This window comes from Tripterygium wilfordii, chromosome 11 (genome assembly GCF_013401445.1).
Source record: "Tripterygium wilfordii isolate XIE 37 chromosome 11, ASM1340144v1, whole genome shotgun sequence".
NCBI lineage: Eukaryota > Viridiplantae > Streptophyta > Magnoliopsida > Celastrales > Celastraceae > Tripterygium > Tripterygium wilfordii.
Window position 1 is genome coordinate 3,197,740 of NC_052242.1, and position 16,986 is coordinate 3,214,725.

General features: G+C 36.1%; 2 protein-coding genes across 2 annotated transcripts; both read left to right on the forward strand.

The window, feature by feature from the left end:
* Nucleotides 1–1,795: 1,795 nt before the first annotated feature.
* LOC120008924 lies at nucleotides 1,796–6,773 on the forward strand. Its single transcript, XM_038859308.1, has 4 exons — nucleotides 1,796–1,879; nucleotides 2,030–2,206; nucleotides 4,318–5,802; nucleotides 6,369–6,773. Exons 1-4 carry the CDS (start codon nucleotides 1,865–1,867, stop codon nucleotides 6,396–6,398), a joined length of 1,707 nt encoding a protein of 568 aa, XP_038715236.1. The 5' UTR covers nucleotides 1,796–1,864; the 3' UTR covers nucleotides 6,399–6,773.
* Nucleotides 6,774–7,812: 1,039 nt separating this feature from the next.
* On the forward strand, nucleotides 7,813–12,473 carry LOC120009103. Its single transcript, XM_038859556.1, has 4 exons — nucleotides 7,813–7,933; nucleotides 8,027–8,204; nucleotides 10,454–11,928; nucleotides 12,176–12,473. The coding sequence occupies exons 2-3, from the start codon at nucleotides 8,031–8,033 to the stop codon at nucleotides 11,825–11,827; spliced, it is 1,548 nt and encodes a 515-aa protein (XP_038715484.1). The 5' UTR covers nucleotides 7,813–7,933; nucleotides 8,027–8,030; the 3' UTR covers nucleotides 11,828–11,928; nucleotides 12,176–12,473.
* The last annotated feature ends 4,513 nt before the right edge of the window (nucleotides 12,474–16,986 follow it).

Genomic DNA, 16,986 nt, shown 5'->3' on the forward strand with positions numbered 1-16,986 from the left:
AATTGAAGGTGCTTTGACTAAGAGCATCACAGCGGATGTTATATTTGACATTGTTAACAATACTTTTTAGATAAGTATAGTGATGTTATATTTGACATTGTTAACAATACTTTTTAGATAAGTATAGTGTTACATCATCCCAATGAATATAATGGAGTATATTTTAAATACTTGAAATATTACTTTGAGAAGTTAAAGCGCTACATGCACCCAATGGGGTGAAAAATGACACTTGAAAATTTAACAAAATTTGTTCATGCTACATCTTTGGAGTGTATATAAATTGATGAATAGTGAAGAGAGATGATGAAAAGGAAGAGAGAGAAAATAGAGAAAATGAGTATGGACTATGGAGTGTCGGAATGTATGAAGTGTTGATGAATAGTGTATTTGTGAGACTCACTCATCCAATTAAATTGTGTCACCCAGGAGAGAGGAAAAGAAAAAGAATGACTTTAGAGTGTTGAATATTTCTATTACCACTGTGGATGCTCTAACAACTATAGTTTAATAAAGGGGTTTAATTAAGACACTGATTGGTATGTGTTTGATAAGATTGGGAAGGGATTGGGAAGAGTTGGGTGGGAGATTTGGAACACTTCTCGTTTTTTAGTAGAGGTGTGGAAACTGGATTGAGAGATGTTTAAAATTAAAAAATAAGTGTTATACACTTAACATAAGTTATGCCCCAAATGTTGACCAACGAGCGGTAGCTCGGTTGACAATCAATTGGATTAGCTATATCTGTGCATAAGATTTGATTCCAATGAAAAACAAATTTATCAATGGTATTTCAAAAAAAGAGTTGTAGACCAAATGTTTTATTAAAATTATAAATTATATCGTAATTTTATAAGTGTTTAATGAACAAACACCTACAAATTTATTGTTTTGTTGAGTACATAAAACATAATTGATGGATCAAGTGTTTGATTAAAGTCATGAATTATATTGTAATTTTAAGTTTTTAATGAACAAACTCATCCAAACTCATTGTGTTTGTTGCGTAAATAAAAGGGGTGGGAGGCGTCTCAACCTCTCTATTTTTTGGTTAAACATGGGTTTGAAACGAATCCCTCCAAAGCCAACTGCCCAACATAGTCTAAGAGTTTCTAATTTATAGGTGTGTTTTAGGATTGTTAAAAAAAGTTGAACCGACCGCCGAACCGATAGATTGGTCGGTTATTTTCAAAAAACTTTCACTTAGATTCGATCGATAATCGATTGAAACAGTCATTGATAACCGATCGATTGATTAGTTAAATTCATGGTCGACCGTTTACATCCTTAGTGTGTTTGTTATTCCCCAAATGACTTGTGATAAGAGTGTGTTCGATTGGAGTTTTAAAAATAAGTTTTTGTTTTGAAAATAAAAATGATTGTGAAAATTTGTTTGGGACATGTTTCTAGTAACATGTTTTCAAAATGAGAAAACTACTTTTTGTTTTTAAAAAGCAAAAAATAAAAACAATAAAATGAAGTTTTGTAAAATTTTTAGATGTCCAAAATCCCTTTTAGTTCTAAAAAAGGAAATTATTTCCAAACACACTTTAAGAAACTCTCCGCTCCGGTTATTTGATTGTTCTTTTTGGGCCGCCGGTTTCGATTCTTGGGCTGGGCCGAAGTATTGAGAGATGCAGAATCACAGTCATGGATTTGTTAATGGGCCTCAACTGTAAAACCTACCAAATCCACTTAATTATATTTTATAAAAAACAAAAATCGAGGGGCAATACGGTAAAAACATGGAGGCATAATTCGGTTCCCAACAGAAACAACAGCTAAATAGGAAAACCATTTTCACGGTCTACTGGTACTGGGCGGTCTCTACTCTCAAAACCCCCCAAAAAAGTCTTTACAGTTTATGCAAGAATCAGAGGTAAATGTCGCCAACCACCGAACTTTCTCTTCCCAATCACCACTGACTGCGCGACTACTGCGTTAGCCAATTATTTTTTTCGTCTTTTTTATGAAATTTCATGTGTTGTGATTTTGAAGATTTTGTGTTTTTTGTTTGGGAATTTTGCAGAAAATGGAGTCCTTGAAGAAGGCTTACGCGGAGATAATACTCAACACTGCGAAAGAGGCGGCCGCTAGACTGATGCTATCGGAGCGTAAAGCACTTGGTTTCGAGCAGGAACTGCGTAGCGCCAAAAACGAAGCCCTTCGATTGCTTTTGCGCATGAAGCAGATGATCGATTCCAAGGTACTTAGAAATTCTCGTTTACGATATCGTGGATTTTAATGGGATTTCATTCAGATGATATTGAGCGCCTTGGTTGCTGTTCTTCATTCACATTCTATTTGTCAATAAAATTTTACTAAACTTTGGTTTAAGGACTGTAATAGATGATCAAATCATTAACTGAATCTACTGCTGGTTTAAGAGGGCACATCATTCTACTTTTGCTGGATGGTTTTTGATTACCCACCAAATAAATTCTTGTTTGTTCAGGGGAATGATCTAATATGTATTGCGGCAAAATTGTAGGATCTAAGTAATCATGGAAGTATTTCTGTGTCTTATTTGTTGCACAGGTAGATTAACTTAAAGGTAAGCTCCTATACAAGTTTATTTAATCAGCTAAAGCAATTAGAACATTCCTGTCAGCATGTATTCCTTGAGTTGGACAAGCTTGCTTCTCTCCTGTCAAGAGCTGTACTGCTGCTCTCATTCCAATTTACCCAGTAGGATAGGAATTGCATGGTTTAAATATATCCTCTCCCCCCCTCCTGAAGTATGAACTCATGACTCCAAGCTTTGATTCGCAATCTGCCATTCTAGCTACCACCCACGGGATTCCCATAATTGAAAGAAATTTCTTTGAAAGAGTAGAAGATCATTTGCAATGAAGTTACGTGCGTAGCAGTTTCCTCCTCTTTACATGAAAATATCTACTGACTGTGGTAATTTTCCTTCGTTTAAGATTGTGTATAGGTAACATTTTTCAAGAAGAAGTCTCCCATGCAGTGTAAGATGTTTCAGCTGGGATCTCTGTCTTTCAAAAGTTTCTCCATGGAAGATTTTTTTCCAAGAGATTTAAAATTATTCGAAGGGGCCAAATAGTAATCTTTAACTTTGAAACTACCTCTTTCCCGCCTCATTTGGTTGTCATTGTTAGTGTTTGGACTTGTTTTCATCAATCCATGTAGGCTTCTTAGCTTGTACGATTTGAACAGTCTCAATTTCTTCTGCCACTTGACAATTTTTTGAATTTGCTTGAGATAATCTTCCAACTTCATCAACCTTTGCGTGCAATATATTGCTAATGGGTTACGATATTCAAAAGAAGAACTCTGAACATAGGAATCTATTCGTCGATCCAATTCAAATAAATTTTTTACCAGTGATAAGAAAAAAATTCAATTGTAAGCATCCTTTTCATTCTAGGCCAAGACTTAACCCCTCGTCCAACGAATTTAGGATTTCTTCCACCTTCGTTGTTGGCCATCTTGAGAGGCAAAACCCTCTCTTATACCAATTGACACGGGATGGAAGCTTGAAGAACCAGAACTAAACTACGTTAGCTCTTGAAAACCTGGAATCCACCAGGATGCATAGGGAAATCTCTCTAAACGGTAAACTTAAAGTTTATTCAATAGGAAAGTTGTTTCAATAAGACTGTTCATGCCTTTATATAGGCACATCAAACTAATCCTACTAGAATTAGAGGAAGTAATCTAATTATACTAGATTAGGACAACATTCTAAAAGACTATAGAACTCCTACTAACACTAAAACTTCTAATAATGCTATAAGGAATACATTCCTAATAAGAAAAGGAAATAATTAAATTGACTCTCATGGAAACTAGGAAACTTGTCCTACCTCAATTATGCAGATTTTATCTAGACACCTTAAGAAGTTCTGAACTCATAAAATTTGGAGGTAACTCAACTTACATATAACTGCAGAGGCACCAAATATTGTTGCTTAATCTTGTTTGATTCAACACAATAAGTTAAATTTCAACAAAGTCATAGTAGAACCTTAAAAGCGCCCCCGTTTTGGCCTCTATGGCATTTTGCATTCTTGGTGTCTGGATAGTTGCTTACTCTTAATTGAGTCTTGGCAAAAATATCAGATTATTACATCAGAGATGCAGTAATAGTTGTTAATATTTTATGCTTGGTACTTTTTGGTTTTTTCATTTCAAATCAATCAGGGATGACGGTGCATTCTGCTATACATGTACATTTTACTTGCGTTGTCCGCCCTTGGATGCTTTGTTTTTAATGTTACTAAATAGAATAAATTGAATACTGTTTCTCTCTTCATGACGATAACTGAAGCAACAATAACTTCCTTTTGCCAGCAAATGAAAATTGATGAGCTTGAAGCACAGCTCCAGGAGGCCGAGGAAGTCATTACAGATCTCAGAGCAGAGTTGTATAGTGTGCAGGAGAGATTGGAGAAAGTGAACAACGAACAAGCACCGCCTATGAATGGACAATTCTCTAGGAAAGATGAATCTTCTGCTAGAAGTCCAACAACTATACCTATTGTACCTTCTGCAGTTTCATTGTTTGATAGTACGACAACCTCTGACATGAAAGATGAAACATTAAATCCAAGTGTTTTGGACAGTAATTGCCGTAACAGAAATGGATGTGCCCAGAGAATACGTGCATTTGAAGGAAATTCACTGGATGAAAGAGAGCCTCCTGAAATGAAGAATGAGTTGATCATGAAAACTAGCGACAAGGATGATGGAAAGTGTGTTAAACTTGCTCCCGCAAGCCAGAATATGCAAACAAGGGAACACTTTTCTTCTGAGGTGAGAAAACTTGGTAAAGCCCGTAAACCGAAAAAGAGAAAAGCTCGATTTGGTAAAGCAAAAGCTGCCTCATGCAAGTCTCGTCCAAAGCAGTTCTTGAAACCTTCTCAACCGTCTTTTATTGATACCCTCCGTGAAACAACTAATTTAAATCTTAAGCCTCATGAGAAGGCATGTTCTATAGCCTCTACCAATACTAACAACACAGCTACGACCAGAAATTCTAATGGTTTGGAGGCAAATTTGCAGTGTGCAAGCAACTGCTTGAGAGACGAACGTGACATATTCCATGAGGGGAAAATAAAAAGGGAAGTGCGGAGCATGGATAACATTTCTACCTCAATCATGAAACATCCTGATCATCTCTCTGAAATTTGTCAACCGTCTTCTGTTCTCACCCACTGCAAGGCTTATGCCTTTTCGCTCAAAGGTAAAGTCATGTCTGGTGAAGATCAGTCAAAGATTAAGGAGAATGAGGTTAAGATTAAGCCATTTCCCTCATTAGATCCTGGGTTGACGCTGATTAAAAGCGACATAGATCCTATATCTGGCTCTAGGAATGTTACTGTGAGCATTAAGGCTTTAAATACATCTGGAGTTGCACAAAATGCCTCTAAAAGAGACTCAGACTTAAACGATAGTTCTTTGGTGACAGAGGAAGGTGAAACCCTGTTCATAAATGAGGAAGGTGATGCTGCTGTAAATTTAGCTGGTCCATGTTCTGTGTCAAATTCTGATGTGGTTAATGTGCCATCAACAAATTCTGACTTGGAAGATGCCAGATCATCCAAACCAAGTGATGGATCTCATGGTCATGCAGAAAACATTGAGCTTCTTAGATATACAAGAAAACGCAAGAAGGAATCTTTGAGCAGCACTGATAAAATCAGTTCTCCTGAAGAGACTACGAACTCAAAGAGGAGTGTTAGGGACGAAAAAAATGGTTCACCTGAGCTGGAGAAACCTACCTTGTTTACTGAATCATCTAGGGACAATAGGAGACTGGCTCTGGTCGCTCATCAGGTTAGTTCCCCAGTTCTCCCAATGTGTCTAAACTGTCAGTTTATTTATTGTCTGTATCTAAACTGAGAAAGTTTCCCATGCTATCATGTTTACGTTGAATTCGTATGTTTCTTGGAAATTCTTATGCATTTAGTGTGAAACATCCAATTATCCAAGCAATGACCGCACATGTGTTTGACTTAAAACATAATGGGCTGCAAATCATCTCTACTGGCTAGTTGAACATCTATGTAAAATCTGACAAATTTATTAAACGGTAAAGAAAAAGAACATACGAAGTGGCCAACTTGAATGTTGCAGGATTGTCACTCTCATCTGGGATGTAGCTTGTCATCTGATCATCTACATAACATTCATGTTACCTGAGCTTATAAAAAAAACATTCATGTTAACTGCTGGATTAATACAACCAGTCTGAAAAATGATATACCTGCTGAAATTACAATTGTTTATGATGACTGCTTTCATACATACACCTATACATTTTGAATTTCGGTGTTCTTATAAGGTATTAAGTAACTAGATGATAAATTTACTCACATGTTTTCTTTTTCACTTTTTTGCAGCTTATTTCTTTATCTGGGAAAAGATGGTGAAGTTCAATGGTACATGTCAAATCTAGATTGTTCATGTTGGGCAACCTGTAGAACACAACTTTTTGTTGTAGTTCTTGGTAACATTTTTTATTTAATAGACGACTCGCGTGGCTGGCTGCAATACAAGAAGATAGAGAGGTTGCCATTGGTAACTCGAGATCGTTGTTAGATATCCAAATTTAATTTCTTTTTTAAGTTGCTGTCTCAAGCTCAACTCTATGGCCATCATTCTTGATGCTGTCTTTTATCAATTATATCATATAATTTTCAATAGCTGCCTGATCAACTGTGAAGCTCTTGAAGCCACAGAATTTATCATAATACAATGACAATGCTTCCAAATATTTAATAATGATGTAATATATGTTACTGAGATGTCCATGGATGTATCCGCGACATGAATTGTCTCTTTGGGGATGCCTATGTTGCATATATTATCATTGCTTCATTTGCAGCAGAGGTGGATGTGGAAGTTTAATCTGTAATTTCCTTGATAGAGAAGTCATGTTGATGGAGACCGTTTTGTTAACCTGAATTGTCTCTGAAAAACTTTGTGCTTCAGTTTAGAAGGCATGGTGCTACTTTTGGCTCCTCACTGCCATGCTTAAGCATCTCTTGCAAACCCTCTGGTTATCTCTGATCTGTTTCATACTCTCATAGTTCTCAATTTGGTGGAATTTGAGTAGGAAAATAGTCTCTTTATCATGGTAAGGTATACGTATAGGTTCTCCTAGACTGTGTATGATCTATATGGAATCCTTCTCTATTAAGGACGTCCTTATTGGGGTTTAAATAAGTACTTCAACTTTTAGATCCATAAATCTTTTATATTCAAAGATTGAAGTTGATTAAACAATCCTAAACTTTAGAACTTAAAAGTGTAAAACCCTTAAAACCTAAACCTTAAAATTCAAAACCTCAAATCTAAACCCTAATCTCTTAAATCATAAATCAACTTTAATATAGACATTTTTACCGAAGAATTCATGAACCAATTCAATCCTCCTCCAAAAAGGTTGTGTTTTGTAGAGAACAGAACAGGGGAAAAAAAACTGTCCAGCACAGCCGCACAGGCTAAATTGGTCCCGCTCGTCAGGACTGTGGAGTCAGTTTTTTTTGAATTTTAAAAATTGAAAATCATTTGGCAACCGCGCGATGGGTCCCACTGCTCTCACATGAGCGCCCTAGATAGAAAACTTCCTAACGACGACACCGTTCGTGCCGCCATGAAAATTTTAGACCTAACGTGGGCCCCAAAGCCCCAACGGCCAACTGATAAGTAACGGAAGCGATGTGTATATATTTTTCTTTTCAAAAAAATTAAAATCCAGGGGCAATTTCGTCCAATAAAAGAGGCATCATCGGTTCCCAACAGAAAAAGGTAACCCAGTTTTGGCTCTACTGACCACTGCAACTGGGCGGTCTTCTTCACTCTCAAAAACCGCCGAACATAGCAGAGGTAAATTTCACCTAACCACCACTCTATCTCTTCACCACCACCACCAGCGGCGGCGCCGCCTCCGACCGTTACATCTGTAATGTTTTTAAAATATTTTCTTTTTGTTTATTTGAAATTAAGTTTGTTGTGATTTTGATAATTTTTTGTGTTTTTTTTTTGGGAATTGTAGAAAAATGGAGGCCTTGAAGAAGGCTTACGCGGAGATAATACTAAACACGGCGAAAGAGGCAGCGGCTCGAGTGATGCTATCCGAGCGTAGAGCGCTTCGTTTCGAGCAGGAACTTCGTAGCGCCAAAGATGAAGGGCTTCGATTGCTTGTGCGCATGAAGCAGATGATCGATTCCAAGGTATTTACCTGTAAAACTACTTAAATTTCGTTCTTAAGAGGTATTCTGAAAGTTCTCGTTTGTGATTTTGTGGATGTTAATCGGATTTATTTTGACTCATTACAGCTTCAAATACTAATATAATGATTTTCGTTCAAGTTGTAAAGTTTTTTTACTCTTTCATGTTGTACATCCCTATGTTTGAACTTTTGTGTGACAATTAGCCTATCCGATAGTCTTCAGAGATAATTGTTGGTGTTCTGCATTGTATCTTAAGTTTGAGTTCAAAATATTCTGCTTTTGCTTGATGGTTTTTGTTTTTGATTAGCTATAGATCAAATTCTTGATTGTGCATTATAATGATCTATTGCATATTGTGGAAAAAGCTGTAGCCCTTAATACTCATGGAAGTATCGCTCTTTCATATTTTTATTTCGTAGGAAGAATACCAAGATGGTAAACTTTTATTTACAGTATCTACAATCCAGCATATCCATTCCATCCATGGTTGAATTATCATCAACATTGTCAATAAAGCTATTCCAAAGGTTTGTAAGCAAGTATCCTTCATGTTAGACAACTTGTTTCTGCTTCCTGGCCTCTCAAGAGCTCAGGAATTTCTCTCATTCCAAAGTACCTTGTAGCAATTTTATGGCTTTAACAGCCTTGCGAACTACATCACTCCAAGCTTTAATTTCATTGTATACTAATCCTTCTACCCATGTTATTCCCATAATTTGACGAGTGTCCTCCCTAAGAGTGGAAGCCCATATTCAATGAAGTTGTTTGCCTAGTGGTTTCCTCCTTCTCTGCACGTGAAAATGTCTATTAATTATTGATGCAGATAAAAAATCATGGGATTTTGAATTATAGTTTATTTAGTAGTTTACGTCCTTTTCAATTAGTTTTAGGTCTTATTTATCTTTTATTTAAGTTAGTATTATTGTAGGACTTTTATTTAAGTTAGTATTATTGTTAGGACAATATTATAGGGTTTTATTTAAGTTTTATAATCGATGGCATTATCGTAATTTCTAGGTTAGTTGGAAAAACGAGATTAGATATTTATTAGTGTTTTATTATGATATTTTAGGAAGTCTATTGCTTGGCGAACAAGTAGTATCTTTTAGGGGTCAATTAGGAGTTTGTCTGATTTCTTTTTAGTATTGGTTTCCTAGTAGGAGTGGTTTAGGGTTTCTTGTAACCTTCCGGGCTATAGACGACTTTTAGACTTTTATTGAATTAAAATACAGAATTTTCTGTTGGGTTTAAACCCTAGACACTCCATTGAGTCGATTCTATCGTCCCTTCTTCTAATCTCTTCGTTCACATCTTTATTCTGCTATTCTTTATTGTTGTCATCAATTTTTTGCTGCATCAATTATGTTAATTTTCCTTCTGTGAAGATTGCATCAAAGAAAGCAGAAAAATAGATTTTAGTTGGGATATTAGTCTTTCTCCATGGCAAAATTACTTTCTTTCAATAGCTTCAAAAATTACTTGAAGGAGCCAAATAGTAATATTTAGCCTTGAAACTTCCTCCTCTCCACCTCAATTAGACTTCATCATCAGTGTTTGGAATTCTGTAATGCAGTACATTAAACAGCCAGCGAAGAGTTTTATATTCGTCAGGTACTGTGGTATGAATAGAGTGATCTTTGGGCACTTCATGGATCTGTCATGAATCATTGTGTCAATTTTATTTTACTTGGGGCATCTAGATTCTCGTTTGATCAAGATATGAAGATACCCTAACAAGTTGTGAACTCATAAATTTGAAGCTAAGTCAACTGACACTTAACTGTAGAGGCACCAAAGGTTGCTGCTTGATCTTGTTTGATTTCACTGGATAAGTTTATTGCGCCATATGAATTGATCAAAACCTTAAAAGTGACCCTGTTCTGCTAAAACATTTTAAGATCTGGGCTTATATGGCATCTTTTGTTTTAGGGTGTGTTCGGGATAGGTTTGGATAGAGATTTGCTGATGACGATATTAATTGAATGACATTTCTTGGAAGGTATAAGTAGACCGATTTTTATCTCTTGAATTTAGTGCATTTAGAAAAGGCAGCTGGTTGTTTAGCTAAATTTGTCTGCACTTACTTTTGCTCTGTAATTTTGGTTCTTTTGTTTTGAATCAAACTGGTACGACTGGGGTCTGGTATACTTGTAGAATTTAGTTGCATTGCCAGCCCTCTGATACTTGTTAAAATGTTGTAAACAATGAGAATATCGCTGTCTCACTGATCACTCTTTCACGCTTTACAGACAAATGAAGCAGAGCTAACATCCTTGTGCCAGCAAAGGAAGATTGATGAGCTTGAAGCACAGCTCCAGGAGGCAGAGGGTATCGTAACAGATCTAAGAGCAGAGTTGTATTGGATGCGGGATAAACTGGAGAAACTGCGGGATGACCAAGTGCTGCCTATGAATGGACAACTCACAAATAAAGACACGACTTCTCAGAGAAATCCTGGAACTAAGCCCATGCTATCTTCTTCTTCAGAATCAGGATTTCAAACGATGAAAACTTCTGATATGGATGTTGAAACATTGAATCCGAGTATTTTAGACAGTAATTGCAGTAACAGAAATGGATTTACACAGAGAATACATGCTTTTGACGGAAATTCACTTGATGGAAGAGGGCCTTGTTCTGGAACAAAGAATGAGGTTATTGTGAAAGCAAGTGACATTTATGAAGGGAAGTGTACTGTATCTTTTGTTGTGAGTGAGAATATGGAAACAATGGAACACTTTTCTCAGAAGGTGAGAAAACTTCATAGAGCCCTCAAATTGAAAAGAAGAAAAGCTCGATTTGGTAATGCAAAAGCTACCTCATGCAAGTCCCGTCGGAATCAGCTCTTGAAATGCTGCCAAGCTTCGTCTATTTTTTCGCAGTGCAAAACAACCAATTGGAATGTTAAGCCTAATGAAGTGGCATGTACTGTAAGCTCTTTCAAGACTGAAAGCATGACTGTGAGTAATACTTCGAATAGTCTACAGGAAAATTTGCAGAAACAAAGCAACTGCTCCACAGATGAACTGAGGATATCCCATGAAAGAAAAAAGAAAAGGAAAGTGCAGAATAAGGATAGCATTTATACCTCAATCTGCTCACAGCCTAATCATCTTTTGCAATCTTCTCAACCGCCTTCTGCTCTTACCCATTGCAAGGCATTTTTGCTCAAAGATGATGTCAACTCTGGCAAAGATCAGCCAAAAATAGATGAGAATGGAGCTAAGATGAAGTCACTGCCACTTCTGAATCCTGGATTGACAGTGATTAAAAGTGATGTGGATCCTACATCTGGCTCTAGAAATATTACAGTGAGCATCAAGGCTCTAGATAAATCAGGAAGTGTTCAGAATACCATGAAAAAGGACTTAGACGGAAAAAATGGTTCTTTGGTAAAAGGAGGAGAGTCTTTGTTTAGTAAACAGAAAGGTGATGCTGCAGTGAAGTCAGGAGTTCCATGTTCTGTGTCAGCTACTGATTTGGTGAGTGTGCAATTAGTCAATTCTGATTTGCAAGATGCCAAAGCATTCAAACAAATGAATGGATCTCATAGTCAAGCTGGGAATGGTGAGGTTCTTCAATATACAAGGAAACGCAAGAAGGAACCTGCAAGCAGCCCCTGATAAAATCACTTCTCCTGAAAAGACCAACACAAAGAGGCGGCGGGCAGGGGTCAAAAACTAGAGATAGTCAGGAGTCAGGAGTGTCTCAGGTTGCCCGTCAGGTTAGGTCCCTTCTGAGCACTGTCTTATGTATCTGAACTGAGATAAATTGGCTGTCCTGTCTTATGTATCTGAACTTGGGATTTAGGTTATCGTCTTCAAATGATATAGCTGTGGATAATTTCAGTTGTACAGGACTACATGTTGACGGGTGCTTACACGCATACATTATGCGTTTTGGCATGCTTGTAGGTTTCTGCAGTACAAGATTAAAAATTCACTATCACATTCTTTTCCTCCTTTTTGCAGGTTATTTTGTTTATCTGGGAAAAAGTGGTGGTGGTGAAGGTGACTAGCTAGAGTGTTCTCAATGACAGACAATTTAAGCAACACAACAGCTCTGTTGTGATTCTTGATCGAATTCATTACTAAATAAGGTTGCTGCACATAATGTGCTATAACAATTCCCTTTGATTACTTCTGATCACTATTATATATAGAATTTAAATTCACTTTTAAATATGACTTTTTGTCTCTAGCTTAGCTCTTTCACCGCTGCTTTTGTCTGCCCTACTAATTACACTATATATCAACGGAAAATTTTGCCTGATTGATTGGCAAAAGCTCTAGAAATTGTAGAATCTATAGTGACCCTTTGATCAGTTTTCAAATATCAAATGGTGTCATTTAATTTTAATAAGTTTGGGCTTATTTTTTGCAACGGTGATCTCTTGCTGTGGATGTCTATTTGACATTGGAATTTTCACTGCTGCGTTTGCAATATACGTTGATGCGAAGGGGTTGATTACACTACTCCATATGTCAAATGGAAATGGTATGAAGTTTGTACATTTTGCAAGCATTTGGGTCCACTTTTGCACGCGAAGACCAATGTCCAACTCAACCTCAAATGAAGTCGGTTGAGGATTTAAAGAACCCTCACCTGAACTTATGCGAATCAGATGAGGTCTCTCTCCAAACTCGACTCATGTGCACCCTTACAACAAAACAACAAAAAACCAACAAAGTGGCAGTCTTAACGTCTCTCACAATGGTTACAACTGTTATTAGGCTAGTTCCTTTAATCATCACACCTAGCCCACGCATGAAATCAAAGCACTACTGGATGCACTTGTACCATAAATAAAACCTAAAAATAACAATTGTGAGTTGTGACACAATTTTGTTCACAGAAGGAATGGCACTTTTCAATTCTTGTCTAGCACATGTTGTGAAGTTCTGTTTTGTGGAGCAATGGCGTGTACGGGTCTTCTTCTTTGTATGTATCCTACATTTTCAGGGAAATCAAACTGAGAATGCAAGACCAGTACCACTAAATTTTCTTGTCAGTGTATCCTACATTTACATGCACCTTTTCTAAAACTAAATTTCTATTTTGTTTGATGTAGGACTAGTGGCAACGTAATTACAAAAAAAGGGAAAAAAAAACCTATCTAGTAGAATTGAAACGCCACCTTGTCAGAATTGTGCAAAATTTGGCTGAGAGACTTATTTCAACGTGGTTGCCAGCCATAACTAGTGCTATTTGTCCAGAAATAAAATTTCATCCATTGTTTGCAAAATTTCCTCTACATAATGGTTCATTTCTATATGCAAGCAATAACCATTTATAACGAAATATCATAACTTCCATGTCAATCTTAAGCAAAACAAAAAAATGTAAACTCAATAAGGAGCTGGTGGCATAGTGATAACCACTTGCTTAGGATCTGAACTCAGCTGAACAAGGTTCGAATCCTCTTCGTGTAAATTTTTTTTGCAAAACCACAGGCTACTATTATTGAAAAGTTACTGGTTTGGAGAATGGAGCAATGCCCCACCAACCACCAACTTAAGGAACAAACATATTTCAACTTGTAACGTCAGCATGCAATTACGACTTACAACTACTCCTGAGACAAAAATTCACAGTTTATATGCATGCACCAGCCACCAAGCCAAGTGTATTATCTTTGTGGGTGTCTAATCGGTTTGTTGCTGCCTTGGCTTATATAATTGAAACCCATCAATATTGAATATTCAACACCAAGAGCGCACACAAGCCTCGAATTTTCAACCGTCAAAAAGCAGCGACAATCTTTCACCGAACTTATCCTCGGAGAGTGCAAATTTGGAGGTCACATCCTCCAGGAACATAAGAGATGATCACCTCCACCTCTTTCAGATCCATGTGACTCGGTCCCTGATACCTGGTTCTTGACTTGACAATCAAAACCATCAGTAAACCCCGGAAACCCGACATGGCGTGCACTTTGGTAAATTTTATTTGGCCAGCTTATATATATTACATTTCACTTTCGGTGGGGAATTTCATCGAACACATAATTGGCACGGATGCTATGTTATATTTAAACCACTCTCTCTTTCTATGTCTTCGTATTTATGGGCAGTACCACTTATATGTTACCATTCGACACATACAGAAGGTGCGGCCACTTCTTGAAACAGTATTTTGGGCGTTGTACGACATGTAGATCATGGAAAATGTTGTGCGCTCTCGCATTTTGTCCATAATCAAAAGTGGGCTTTTTAACGTGTCGCAACAATTAATCATCCAAACGGACAACCGCAATTTGTGGACAATAACAAGTAGCATATGGGCTTGTTTAGGAATGTTGTGAGGTGCTGTGAGGTGTGGTGTGGTGCTGTGAGTTATAAAACTGTGGTGCTGTGAGGTGAGTTGGAACGCAAAAAGCTGTTTGGCGCATCACTTTTAAAACTGTGGTGCGGTGCGGTGTGGTGCTGTGAGGTGCGTTTGGCATATCTAAATTACGGTTATATTAGATGACTAATAATATTAATATAAAATCACTTAATGTTTATATTGTACATTAATCTAAAATAAAATAATTGACTCAATTTGATTACGTAGGACAATTCAACATACATTGTAAGCGTTTGGGAGTGCTGTGAGATGTGGTGAGGTGCTGTGAGGTAAAAAGCTGTGGTGCTGTGAGGTGAGTTGGAACGCAAAAGCTGTTTGGCGTGTCACAAAAAACTATGGTGCTGTGAGGTGTGTTGCAAGACGGATGTAGGAATTGATGTTATGGTAGACAAAATCAAGCAGGGGTATGAGAACAATGTCCCAAAAAAATGTATATTATTTATTAATTATGTCTTTTAAAGTATAAAAAAATAACAGTAAAAATCATAAATTTATATAATAAAGATAAGTAATAATTGAAAGTTAATTGTTTCATGAGGAAGAAGAATAGAGAAAATTAGAGAGAGTAATTAACTTTGTGGTCGTCTTTGGTCTTCTCTGTCTCTTTGCTGGTAGAGAGAAGAACATTATGAGAGCGGGAAGAGAAGAGGGAAATACAAGGCTGGGTTAGCTCACAGCATATTAAGGTGGGCAAAAATTAAGATTCAGGATGGGCAAAAATTAATAAAGACCCCAAAAAAATTAACCTATGACCAAAAAACAAAAATTGAGGGTGGGCCATTACCCACTCTAAGCCATAGGTATGTCCACCCCTGACCACCAACACCAAGCACAAATGTTACAGGACCATTTCTAGAACCATTTTAGTAGCATTACCATTTCACCACCATTTTCCTTTTCTGGCTACATTATCCTATCTTTTTATTGAATTACCCAAAATACCCCGGTTTCACCTTAATTTAATATTTATATGTAAGAAATTATTACCATGTGGTATTTATATGTAATACTACATAGAAATTATTACTACCTTTTAAAATATGTAATATTTATATGTAAGAAATTATTTCTATTATGTTTTAAATATGTAATATATTTTTAATGTAAATATGTAAGAATTTAGAATGTACAAGAATTACTTGAATTATGAAGCAATTAGATATTTAATTACTTCTGTTTAAATTAAAATGTTTAATAACACTGTACGTAATTTGTCACATCATATATATATATTACCAGTATAAAATGATATGGTTTTAGAGATATTAAAAAATATAAATTACATAATTCAGTACTGTCCTTTGATTGTGTGTTCCTATTTGAGTGGGAGCAGATGATCTTCATGAGGAAATATCCATTAGGTGTGATTTTGGCATGAAAATGGCCGGGGGGGTTATGGCATGCAAGTGAAGCAAATGATAGTGGGAGTTCAGTGGGTGCCATTTTCACAATCTTAATCAATCTTGGTAGTGGCCAAGATTCTCTTGCAATAAGGGAAACCCCATATCAAGGTGGGTTTCTTTAAAAAGCAATAATTTTGGTTGATTAGATTTGGGGGATCCGATCCATCCCACAATTTTTTAATATTTTTTTGTAATTTAAACACATTTTTGGGAATCCAACTAGCTCATTTAACTATATGCCACTTAATAAAACCTATCAATAGTCAATACCATTATTGACTCGTTTAGTTCGCGTATTTGAATATTGTAATGAAAAGATGATGCCAAGAAAGTTATTTTCTTGACATCATCGTTACTTGTCAATGATCACACTCTTATACTAATTTCTTGATATTATTGATTTCATTGTTCATATTTGGTTAGAGTAAAAAATTATAATTATTTCACATTGTACGATATATTAAAATTAAAATAATATTTTAATTTAAATATCAAAATTAAAATAGTAAAAATCAAAATAAATTTTAAATTTTTATGTGATTGGATCTAATCAATGAAAAATGAAATAATATAAAAATAACATATTTAAAATAAATAATTGTGAGATATTTGTCGAAATTATGTGTTTTTCAAAATCATTATAGATATTTAATTAAAAATAAATGAAAATTTCAATGATTCCTCTCTTTTTAGGAGGAAAAGAGAATTCTTCCTTTCGGAGAAATTTAACTTTAGAAAAAACTTTTTATTTCTGGAAAGCTGAATTTCGCGAATTAAACGACACCTAAGGGGTCACATCACTGAGTTTAGTTTCATCTTCCTATTATCTCAGTTTAATGTCTTAACTAGTAAAATTGATCCATTCCATAAAATAATTTTTTAAAAAAAATCGATCAATTGGGTTAAATGGTAATTTACTATTTTACCTACACCCATATGGATTGACAGGTACGCATTTGGTACTCATTCAAACCAAAACCTGGCTATGGGTCCTTTGCACCATCGCATCACATATGAGATTTTTTTTTTTT